Source organism: Caretta caretta, chromosome 10 (assembly GCF_965140235.1).
Source record: "Caretta caretta isolate rCarCar2 chromosome 10, rCarCar1.hap1, whole genome shotgun sequence".
Lineage (NCBI taxonomy): Eukaryota > Metazoa > Chordata > Testudines > Cheloniidae > Caretta > Caretta caretta.
In genome coordinates this window covers 45493403-45505928 of record NC_134215.1, presented here as the reverse complement: position 1 = coordinate 45505928, position 12526 = coordinate 45493403, and the positions used below count along the sequence as shown (strand labels likewise).

Below are 12526 nucleotides of genomic sequence, written 5' to 3'. Positions count from 1 at the left end.
GGCAGCCTAGGCTGGCATCTGGGTATGAGATCTAGGGCCTAGGAAATAGCAGAGCACCCTACAATATATGTGTGAAGACATACACCCCACCTAAGAAGGAGCCCTCCCACTGGGGCACTGAATTCCAACTCAAGAGCCTTGGGTTCTGTGCCAGCTCTGCCATGGCCGACTGGGTGAGCTGGTGAACGTCCCTTCCTCTCTGCACCTCCATCCCCTCCTCCCAGCTGCACAGTGTCTATTTAGGGTGTTCGCTCTTTAGGGAGCCCTGTCTCTTACTCTAGGTTTGCACAGCACCTAGCACAACGGGCCTGGAGCTCAGCTGGGGCCTTGGTGCCACCGTACCACCACTAACAAACAGGAGAGTCTCCTGGGCTAACCACTAGCCCGAGAAAGGAAAGAGGTGGCTGCTCGCCCCACCTCGGTCACAGGCTGGTGTGCTCTGCCCATCCCAAAGAACATGAGACACACTCAGGTGCCCACAACCTCACCACTAACCAGAATCAGAAGGAAAGAGCAATCAAGGCCAGCACTCAGGACCTGTGAACGCCCAGAGAGGAGAGCCAGAGACCCCACAACAGCAGTAACCCAGCACAGCCAGCCGCTTCTCAAGCCCACTGAGGGGAGGGGCTCTGCGGTTATTTCTTCAGTGGGTCTCAAGAAAACCCAAGTTCAAATCCACCCCTCTAGAGCCCTTCTAGCCCCTCACCTGCCTGGAGAGACAGCTTAGACCAGGTCCTCACTGGGCCCCTTTGCTGGGACATCAACGCTGGTCACATTGGGAGCTCATGTTCAGAGGGATCTTTTTCCCCCAGATCTTTTTCAGAGTCCCTGCTTCCCAGGACAGAGTCCCCATCCAGTCAGTCTGTGTCCCAGATGTTGTACTGAGATGCATATGGTTTGCCTGCGCCCTGGTTAGCAAACGATCCAGGTCACTCAGTGACTAGTCACTTCATTATTTACCACTCCCCCAATGTGTAGGTCACACACAAACTTTATCAGTGATGATCTCCGGGTTTTTTCCAGGTCACTGATAAAGATGTTAAACAGCATTGGGCCAAGCTCTGATCCCCGTGGGACCTCCTGGAAAGGAGTCCCTTTCTCCACACATGCCTGCCCAGGCAAGAGGTCTCCCATGTCCCTCTGCCATTCTTCAAGCCCACAAATCAGGCCTTTAATGCCAGGCAGATCTGAAAGGTTGCAAGAGCCTCCCTTCTGCAGGGAAACCCCTTACTGACCCGTGCAGCTAGTCATCACGGGGCTAGGGGGCTCAGAAGTCAGCTTTCCTGCTGAGGAGCCGCCTTCACAGGCTGTTCTCTGGTGCCCAACCCTTGGGAGCTCCATCTCACCACCGCTGGCGAAGGGCATGTATGCCCTGCGCAGCTGAGCCAGTGCTGGAATCCGGTCAGTGCATGCCAAGCACCAGTTCAGAAGGTGGGATTGAACCTCACTTCAAGGAGCACTCGGCTCAGCCACACGCCTGCCTAGTGCAGATAGCCATGGTGAGGACAAGTCGGGGCTAGAGGAAGGCTCGGGGAAGGACAAACAAGCCACTCATCCCTGCCAGGGGTGAGGCTGAACTGCTCCATCCTGAGGAAGGGATTTACCCATTCAGAGCACTGTGCCTGAAGCCACCTCCATTGCCACCCACAGCGAGAACCTTCTGCTTCTCGCAGCCCTGCAGGCAGGGCAGAGAGCAGCAGCATGATGCGGCCCAGCAGGCTCCAAATGACTGTGTCAGCTCCCATCCCACAGCAGCCAACCCAGTCTAGGTGGGAGCAGAGAGGAATCCAGCGTGGCTTAGCTCAGTCCCCAGCCTGGCAAGCTCACTGGAAAAGCACGGGACAACAGCTTAAGGAACCCAGGGCAACAGTTTAGGGCCACGAATCTCCCTGTAAGATACCCAGTAAACGTAATCCAATGCTTAGCAGTTAACAGAGGGGACCTGGACTCCTGGGTTCTGTTCCTCACTGGCTGGGTGACTCTCGAGAAGTCCCTTCCCCAGCTCTGTGCTTCATTTCCCCTGCCTTGATCCATCTCCCCTTCGGACAGCACAGCTCCTCAGAGAGCAAGTGCTGCATCTCTGCTGGACCGCGGGATTAGAATGGGGATGCCATGCTGGGCCTCGAATGCAGCAGCTCCCACTCCATGCTCGCCACTTTCCAAACACAGAGGGAGATGCTCCCAGGCCCTGCAAAGCTCCCAAAACCAAAAAACAAAGCAAGGCTGAGGGTAGGCCCACCACACAGATGGTGTGATACGGGGGAAGGTGAGGACAGGCACATGGCTAGTTTGTGTTCACAATTACCAAGCCTTGCTGCACAACTCTCAGCTCATTCTCCCTCTCCTCGGTCTCCCACACCAGTTGTGTGCCCCTCTTGGCCCCTCTCTCCACAGACAGGAGCTGGCCAGGTGAGACACGTGATGGAGCCAGCTGGTACCTTGTAGGCACTGCAGAAGCAGGTCTCCCAGGGGGATCTAAGTGAGGGGAATGGAATCCAGGCCAGCTCAGAGAGGTGTGCCATGCATAGGATGCAACAGGCAAGAAAGCACAGAGACAGACAACTGGGGGAGGGGATAAGTTGAGGCTGCCATCACTAGCAGAGTGGGTGGGTAGGAGGCATACTAGGAGATGCGGGGCAGCAGTACGCTGAGCCTGGAAGGCTCCAAGACACTAGTTTGATGCAGTGGAGAAAGGGAAGCCAGTGGGGCAGGACAGCCATGTCAGACCAAGGAGTGGGAAGGTGCTCGGAGGAGCCGTGTTCTGTACTGAGGGGGAAGGGTGCGTGTCTGGGCAGAGAGGAGGTGGGGGTACAGAAGAACTACACATGTTTTTACACATCCTTGCAATTTGCTCTGAGCAAGGGTTCCGCAGCTTTTCACAGCTCCCTGCAAGCAGCTGTGTTCCTGACTGCACCGGCCTGCGCTGCTGGTCCTTAAAGCGCTCTGCCCTGCCATCAGAGCCCCCGGAAGAGCAGCAGCACGGATTCAAACCTGGGTCCCAGGTGTACTGCTGGAGCCACCTCCGTTCTAATATCAACAGAACTGCGACCTACAATAAATGGGGGGCCAAGGGAGAAGGCAATGCCCTCTACATCCCTCCCTGAGCAGCCCCAACCCTGCCCCTCAGAACAAACAGATCAGGGGAGAGAGCTCTTAAGTCTCCTTTGTGCAGCAGCTGCTGTTGCCATGCGGTGAGCCTCGTTGCTATGAAGGTTTGCATGTCAGACAATGGCTTGTTTTGGCTCAAAATGAAGCTGCTATTGGCTGAGGTGTTTCCACGGCAAGTCGCCATGGCACTGGGATGGGGAATTGCAGGAGTTGGCTTGGTCATGCCCATCACATCCAGGTAAGTGGGGCCAGGAGGCTCTGCCCAGCTGGCGCACTCCACTCCAGGTGAAGTTAATTAAAGCAAGAGGGAAAGGAAACCCAGTAGCTAATGAGGCAGCAAGCAGAGCACTGCTTTCCAGTATAATTAGATCTGTTAATAGCTCCAGCAAATCGGAATCACACCTAACAGAATTAGGGAAACTGCCAAGACAGCTGCTCCCATGAAAGGCATTTAACACAACACATTCCCAGGGCGGGCGAGAGAGGCAGGGAGGGGCAGCAGCCACTCAAAGAGGGGTCGCCCAGACTTGAGTGGCCCGGGAAGTACAACCACTGCCATACAGCAGGGAGCAGAGTGCTGCATCACACAAAGCTAAAATCACAAGGATGAAACAAAGCCAAAAGTTTCCAAGTTTCCAGTAAACTAGGGCCATTCAGTGGCCTGATCTAGGCCCTACTTTGCTTTGCCAGGCATTTGTTTCCTTCTAGCTCTTTCAGAGGGCTCCTGGGGCCCGCTCTCCTACAGCATGATGGCTGTGTCTGCCAGTGCTGGTTGGAGGGGAAGGCTGAATGTCTAAACATCAGTTGTAAAACCTTCCGAGCCCCTGCAATCCCAGGGTCACCTTCTAGCAGGGGCTGACACCAACTTTTACCCTTCTGGGCTGATACAGGAGTTCCATAAGTGCTTAAAAACAGCCTCCTGACTCCACAGGACAGGGAGAGGCAATGCCCTCCCTTGGAAGGGGAGGCTGCTCTAGCCAAAACATCCCCTCCTCCTTCCATTGTTGTGTGCCTGATGTTGTCCTTCCCAGAGGTGGCCAAGGCAGGCGGGTATCATCCGCCCAGTGCCAGTGATCCTTTGGGCTGCGTGGTGCTACAGAAAGTCAGTTCCAGCCACGAGTTCACGCACACAGCCCCCAGACCGTTCGGTGGCAGGCTGCAGACACAGTCCCCAGGAAAGGAAGGAGGAAGTTATGTGACTGGATGAGCCCCAATTACCTCTGCCTGGTTGGCACAATAGGATGTCAAGCAGCTCGGACTGGGAGAGATGAACATGTGGGTGGGAGCTTTGAGCGTGCAGGAAGGCCTATGTTGGAGTGATTACTGAGTATGGGCATGTCTGACGCAAAGCCAGTTGGCCAGGGACTTGTCACACACCAGGTCAGGGCCTTCCACCCATCTCTCATTCCACGGGAGCACAGCATGGCCCTGTCTCACACTGGGGCCTGGACTAAGGCGGAGTCTACACTCCAAACTGCATCGACCTAATCCCGGGGGTAGACGGTGCTATGCAGATGGGAGGACTCTCCCGTCAGCGTAGGTAGCATCTTCACGAAGTGCTACAGCAACCCAGCTGCAGCGCTACAAGTGTAGACAAGCCCTGAGACTCCTTTGAGAAAGGCGTGGGTCAGAATCCACAAGCGTACAGTGCTGGGAACTCACGACAGCTTCTTCAGGAAGACTGGAGTGAACTCAGAGCAAACGATGTCTGTAGCTGCTGTGGGAAGAAGACATCTGGCTGCGTCCCCCCAAGTACAGAAGCAGCCTGCAGTGATCCTGCTAGGAGCTTCTCTCCACCTCTGTCTCGGGTTTAAATGCCTGAAACAGCCTTAGTATCACTCACTGGACGTCAGCAGAGGCCATCTCTCCCCAGACTAACTGCTTAGCTTTCTGTCCTGTGCCTAGTTAGACTAGTCTTTATCCAGCATAAAACAGCCCACACACATACAAATCTATCAACCCCACTCAGGGAACAGCGCAAGGAAGCTGGAAACACCAGTTCATATGTTGCAACAAACCCCTCTCCCTGCAACAGAGCCATGTAGCTGACATCACGCACTTCCTGCAATCAGCTAACTGTGGGGCTGATATTTTAAGCCAGGCAGTGTAGCTTCAGACATTCAGTAAAAGCACCGCCCCCCGCTGTGGCTACTGGGAGTTAAGCACAGGTGCTACTGCAACTTCCCAAGCAGGGAAGTGAACTGCCAACGAGGGAGAGTCCTGCTTGGGCAGGGCTAGGGGCAGCATCAGCGCAGATGGACTGAAGAGGAGACACCAAACACAGAGCAGGGGAGGGAGGTGGAGAAAAATTAATCAAGCAAATAAAAAGGGGAAGAGAGAGAGAGGTGCTGCCCAATCCACCAGCAGGGAGCAAGAGCTCCCTCTACCCACTGGGGACATCTAGGGTCACGGAACAGTCACTTGAGAGGCATGCGGTGCATTTTGCAAGCCTTGGCCACACACATCACGTAAGCAAGGTGTGTGCCGTAATCCTACAGCAGTGCTGTAAGCAGTGCCCCTATACCAGAGGTGGGCAAACTATGGCCCGCGGGACCGTCCTACCCGGCCCTTGAGCTCCCGGCCAGGGAGGTTAGCCCTCAGCCCTTCCCCTGCTGTCCCCATCCACCACAGCCTCAGCTCACCCTGCTGCTCTGAGAGGCATGGTAAAGGGGTGGGGAGGGGGTTGGATAAGGGGCAGGGAGTCCCAGGGGGCAGTCATGGGACAGTGAGCAGGGGGAGGTTGGATAGGTGTGGGAGTCCCAAGGGGCCTGTCAGGGGGTGGGGGTATGGATAGGGGTCAGTGTCCCAGGGGGAGGGGGCCGATTAGGGGTGTGGGGGGGTCCTGGGAGGGGACAAGGAAGGGGGGGGTTGGATGGATCGGGGGTTCTGGGAGGGGGGTAGTCAGGGGGCAGGAAGTGGGAGGGGGTGGATAGGATGTGGGGGACAGGCTGTTTGGTGAGGCACAACCTTCCCTACCCAGCCCTCCATACAGTTTCGGAACCCCAATGTGACCTTCAGGCCAAAGAGTTTGCCCACCCCTGCCCTACACCCTTTCACTGTGGGCAGGGGCAAGGAGACAGAAGTGGAGTGGGTGTGTTCTTAGGGAGAGCTTCATCCAAAGAGGTTTGAGTCAGCTCTTCCCTATACTAAGTCTGCTAGTTACACACAGGACAGGAGCACTGCACCGAAGACTGGGACTGGCCAGTGGAGACAACAGGACTTGAGCCCTGAATACCGGGTACACAGTCCTCGCAGCAAAGCCATTGCTACTGACAGCAGGAGCCAGGCTGAGAAGGATCTTTGCACGAGTTCATTGAATTACTGCAGACTAAAAATAGCGAAGCAGCAGGAATCGCAGAATGCCTCCAAGGCAAGATCTGAAACAATACTTGCCAAAAAAGGGATAATGTGGAAGGACAGGCAGACAGGCTGCAGAACTGCACAGACTGGAGAGGCATGGAAGAGAGGGGGGGTGAAAAAGAAATACCAGGCACTGAGGCTAACGGAGTTGTTTAAGCCTGAATCAGAGAGGACTAGAAATTAGTGCAGTGGAAAGTGGCCGCCATGCCTCAACTAATTCCTGTATGGAGCAGGCGGCCTGCTGCAGCAGCTGTCTCTGAGAGCTGTGTGTAGCAATCAGGCTTGAACACTTTTACCAGACACCAGGTAAATTCCTACCAGGCTGCTGCCCTTGGATCCTGCTCAAGTAGTCCATCTTGCTAACAGATGTCTGATAAACTTCCACTCCTCTGATTCCTGGAAGAATTCAGGAGCTTTCATCTGTCCCTTCTCCACCCCAAAGCCTCTTAACTATTCATGGGGCAGGGTGGTTTAATCTCGCTCAACCTCCTGGCTGCTGCTGTGAAGCTGGTGGTCTCCCTACTTATCCCTGCTTCCAGACTCTTTTTATATTCCCCTCCCCTGTGAATAGCTCCAGTGCTGCCTCTGCTCACAGCTTTCCTGACACAAGACTGGGAGATCCAATTTGTCAGTTTCATGGTTCCTCACAGGACTCTCAACAGCAGCAGTCGATTAACCAGTCTTGTCAGCTTCATGCTGCTGTAGCCTGGGGAAAGCTTTGAGAAGCAGCAGAGACGCTGTCTGCAGACTCAGGAACTCTCTCCATCAGGACACACTAGAATGGTTTTCTTTACTAGTATCCCTAATTTCTCTCTTTTCTACGAAAGCTTACACTTGGCAGAAATCGATGGCCTTTGGCTTCCCACTTGCGAGTGGGTTTTTCAAGCCCTGCTTGGCCCTGATCTGAATGAAGAGTCCATCTCGAGTGAGGGGCTGACAATAGAGCTGGCACAGATGCCTGCTCCTCTATAGGAACTAGGAATGTAAATATTGGTAAAAAAAGTTAATTGGTTAAGTTATTAAAATTATATTGTTTAGCTGGTTAACCGTAAACCAAGGTCCCTGCAACCAGCCCAGTGCGGCAGGGGCTGGGGCTGAGGTCCCTCTGGCTGGCCGGCCTGGCGCAGTCAGGGCTGCTCCAGCTGGCCAGCCCTGCACGGCCGGGGGCCCTCCAGCTGGCATGGGGCTGCCGGGGTCAACGGTTAAGGTTGGTTAACGGTAAACCTAATGCTTACTAGTTAACCAGACAACCATTTCACCTTTTGCATCTCTAATAGGAACCAGGAGCTTGACTTTGGGACTCTAGGGGGAGGGTCACAATCCTACAGGCAGACAGGAAATAAGTTTGGGGCAGTTGAGGGGGAAGAGATCTTACACACAGTGCAGCCAAGCTGCTTTTCTTCCAGCCCTTGCAGGCACAGCCGGCTTGTCTGAAATGTGAGGCACTGACTGCAGCATAGATACGTGGGACCAAAGCAACAGAGTCCATGCGTGGGGACCAGGCAGTGGCTCACAGACTCCTGGAGTAGACTGGAGGGAAGCGAAGGCTGTTTGCTAAGTCTGCGTCACAGAGCGAGACCTTGGCAGGCAGCTGATTGGACACTCAACAGAGACGAGTGCTTTAAAACTACCCCAAGAGCAGGGCTCATCAGCATAAAGCCCTATGTTTTCCTCCAGTTCTCCCCAATCCAATCCTAGGAGCACAGAGTGGAAAGGGCAGCCAGCAGCACGGCTGGCTCACACACCCTCAGTGAGTTTCAGCTATGCCACAGGCTGACAGCTGCAAGCACAGACTTCCACCAGCACACGCCGACTTCCACAATCCAGGCCCCAATACCTGCTTCCTCCTCCCCACCGGCAACGCTAGCTGAGAAAGGAGGAATCCCCCAGGGTTTTTGCAACATACTTGCTCCCTCCTTCCTCAGGTACACCAGGGAAAGCCACTTCCAATTCCTTGCTGGCCACGAATCTGATGAAAGTTTCCAACCACACAACTGAGCAGAGAGCAATGGAGGGGACGGAGCGGCATGGAACAGCCGGTTTCCTGCCTTACCGCTCTGGCCAGACCCCACTGGGACACAGGCTCTAAGGTGACACCCCAGAAAGCTCCCCCTCTCCCAACTGCTTCAGGTCTCGCTCTCATCCCAGTGGGAATATGCTCCATTCTCACAGCTGCACTGTTGTAGCTGCACCGTTTGGCCACGGGCCAATCACATATTTAAAAAATGGTAGGGGAGTTGTGCCCAACCCATGATCTTTACACAGTACTGAGGGCTGCACAGAACTGGTTTTGCCCATGTATCATTTTATGTACTGGAGACCTACACAAAGCAACGAACTCCAGCAAAATTACACACAAGCTGTAGATATGGTTTATAACCTCTGCTTGCAACACTGCAACAAGCAACCTCTGGCTGAATGACAGCAGCGTACCCCTGCCTATGGAGATTTAAGTTTAAGTTGAGCTGTAATGATCATCTGAGCCAATAAAGGGAGTTTCTGTACTAGCAATCACAAGAGCACAGTGTGTGCCCCTGCCACTTCTCCCCGTCCCCAACACACATTAGTGAAGGAGGAGCAGACGCAGGGGTGTCCATTTCTAGGAATGAGCTTCTCTGAGGCGTCGGATTGTCACCAAGTGCTCCCCCCACCCCTCTGGGTTCTGTTCCCACGTCCCAGTTCCAGCTGGGACCAGACGTGCCACATGAAAGGGTATTCTCCTGGTACCTCCAGCCTCCCAGGAAGCAGGAGACAGTTGGAGTCTCATAGGGAAGGATGGTCTTCTGTACTCTCCAACCCAATTTTGAAGCCTGAGGAGTTTCTGACCAGGAGCCACATTCTGGTGCTTCCTTCAGTAACTAGCTGTGTGACATTCACCCAATGTTCATTTTGTGGGTGTTCACACGAATGGCCCCTGTATTTCATGAACTACAAGGCCACTTTCAAAAAGGCAAATCCAGAATGTCCCGAGCCAAGCAAATACAAGGGAAACACAGCAGTGGGCTATCTACTTCCAGATCTTTTCAATACACTGACCCTGGAAAAGTAATCCCCAGCACTGCAGTTCAGAGGGAGTCAGGAAAAGGGCAGGTAACCTTAGGACTGGCTCCTGTGCACACAGGTAGTAATTCTAGACTAGGAATAGATCACAACGAGAAGGTGGTGCCAATCCCATCACTCAGCCAGCCTGGCACCTGGCCTGGGGAGAACGCACACCCTGGTCTCGCAAGGTCTGCTTGCCCAAACCCGCTCCCTTGGCTTGCCAGTGGCTCTCCTCCCCAAGCACCTCTGCATTGCCTTTAGAGCACCCTCCTTGCCCCATTAAACAATGGCAGCTGCGGGGAAGCTGAACTTACCCACAGCACTGCCAGGATGCCGTGCACACACTGCTCTGGCCCATGCTCACCACGCAGCCTCCAGATTTACGAACTCCTACAGAGGCAGTTAAAGGGGCACACAGCGCTGTGGAGAGAGCTCATGACGATGACTGGTCTCAACTTCAGGGACGAGCACAGGTTTGTGCCTCTCATACCTCGAGAGATCTGTGCCCTGAGCTCTCTAAATAACCTGGGACAGAGGTGCTGGCAGGGGTCCAATGGCAGCTAAACCTCATCAACCCTCACGAACTCCGAACACAAAGCCAGGCTTTGTGCACAAGACCAGATCAGCACCCATCAGAAAAAGGCTCCTTTGGCCTGGGACCCTGATCTCCTCTAGGGCCTGTTGTGAAAGCTCGACTGGATCAGTTACTTAGCAATAGCCTCCTGCTACCTTGCTGGTTACGTGTGCCCTTGGGAGAGATTCACAAACATGAACAAACCTCAGTTTGGAAAGGGGGAGAGCCTGGTGCGCTCCCTTCTTTATCTGCTTTAATTCATGTGACAACAGCATTACTGGGTGCTGGGTGTTTCCATCCTGTCTGGGCTATGGGCTAACTTGTTACTGTTACTGGATTTGCTGTATAGATTCACACTTTGAAGTGACCCTTGAGACATGCCCTCTGAACCCCTCCCATCCCAGCTACAGTCCTCCAAGAATATCCCACCCCTCTTAGGCCTGGAAGGGTAATGCTGGGGATGGGGCAGCGTGCACACCTGGCAATGAATACAACGGTATGACAAACAACAATCCAACTGTGGAAGAGGACAGACAAGCTCTCCAAAGGCACTTACCATCTTCCGTCTCCTGCCAGACGATGCCCTCCAGGTTGACGCTGGTGCCGGGTTCACAAGGGCCCAGACACTCCGGCTCGGTAGCCAATGCCACATCGCAGGTGTTCACCCCCACAGAGCGAGTGCGTACCATGATCTGCTCGCATGGTGATGAGATGTCATTATTGACAACGGGGACCAGGAGATGCAAGGGCAAAACTGCAGGCGTGGAGACTGGAGACTCCATCTGCGGGGAAGGAGAAATACACCAGTGACCACTGGGGAGAGCACCGAGGAGAAAGCAAACACCAGCAAGGCCCTCCCGCTTTCCTGGAGAACACAAATCAGGGCGCCCCCCTCCTGCCACTGTCCCATTTGGCCTATTTGCTCAGAGCAGGTTCACAGCCCATCCAGCCTCCATCAGAGGAGTAGGATTTAATAAGTCTTTTCCAGCCCTGATATGCCTATAAACTATGGCTCACTGCAAGAACAGCATTTTACAAACAGAGTCTAGGCCCCACCCTTGTTCCTCAGCTGGAGACCTCCTGGACCTCAGCCCTGCCAGAGAGGCTCTGGCTGGGCTGCTTTCAACAACAAAAAGTCTTTCCAGAACAGGATCCCCAGTCTCCCGTAGCCAGTCAGTCAATCTACCTGGAGACGGATCTGGTTTGGCTATTGCCTGAACATCAACACCCGGAAAAGCAGCCCTGGATCTGATGGAAGGAATCACAGAATTCTGCCAGACTGGCTGGGGCAGGGCAGGAGAGGCAGCTGGCACCCTTCAGATACCTGTTCCATCCCAATGGCCTCTCCCCAGCTTTACCCCAGACCAGATCGACCCCCAGCAACCTCCCTGCCTGTTTAGAGACTAACCCCTACACCTCTGCTTTCCATGCACCAGAGCCCTGGGATGACGCAGGGGGTCTCTCATGGTGAAGAGGAAAGCCAGCCATCTTGCTTTTCTTGCACATGAAAGTCACTTCCTCAGTGCCAGAGCTGGGGTAGGTCTGCATGGAAAGCAGAGAAGTCAGCTGAACTGGGTGGAGCACAGACAAACCCTGTGGCCATCGCCACCCCCATCCCCAGCTCAGTAAACCAGGCTCACAGCCACTCGGCTATGCAAGCAGCCTGCTCAGATGGCTGAGCAGATTAGAAAGTCACCCCAGCTGATGCTCTATGGTCCAGCACCGTGTGACAGAGGAGAAAAGCCAAAGGGCTGGTTCATTTCAGAGTCCTGTCCAGACTGCCAGTCAATGGAATGCTTTGGTATACAGCCTGTGTCTCCAGTGCCCAGACAGCGTAGCTCATTTTCTCACCCTCCACCAGCTAAAGCAGCCTTCCCACCCACACTGAATCAGACCCCCAACCATACCCTTGCAATGGGGATTTGCAGCACTACTCTTGCTGGCTGGTCGGGCTGTGCTCTGACCTCCTCCCCAGGAGTAGGGTTTCTGATCTTGATAAGATGCTGAGCAGCAAAAAGCAGCAGCAGACACTAAGAAAACCACCCCCATGTAAGTCACCAGCAAGCTCACAAACTGCAACACAAGTCATTCTGGGAGTCGGGACAGACCTCCACAGCATCCAGCAGTGAGCTAGCCAGGACATGCCTCTGCAAGCCTGCTGCTTGGCACAGCCCTGGAGCTAGAACCATGGGAAGCTTGGCGGCCTGCTGTCCTCAGCCCCAGAGAGGCAGGAAGCGGAGGTCTCCAAGCTGCTTGCCAGGAGGTGCCCTGCCTGCTGGGGATGGCCCTACTGGCATTTCCAACTGTAAAGTCATCGCTATTTGTGGCACTCAACTGTCAACAGCCACAAAATGTTCAGACTCCCATTGAGACAAATTCTGGTCCCTGAACAGCTGCCAAAACATTATCCTTAGCTGCCTGTTGTGACAGCGACCTCTGCTA

At 54.3% G+C, this 12526-nt stretch overlaps 1 protein-coding gene across 5 annotated transcripts in view; it reads right to left on the bottom strand.

Annotated features, from left to right (window-relative positions):
* ZNF609 (zinc finger protein 609) overlaps positions 1–12526 on the bottom strand; it is a 126033-nt gene that overhangs the window by 25491 nt on the left and 88016 nt on the right. For all 5 annotated transcript variants that reach the window (XM_075132943.1, XM_075132942.1, XM_048866613.2 and 2 more), the window contains one exon: positions 10641–10866. In XM_075132943.1, the coding sequence (XP_074989044.1) occupies positions 10641–10866 (226 nt within the window). The remainder of the gene's footprint in view (positions 1–10640; positions 10867–12526) is intronic.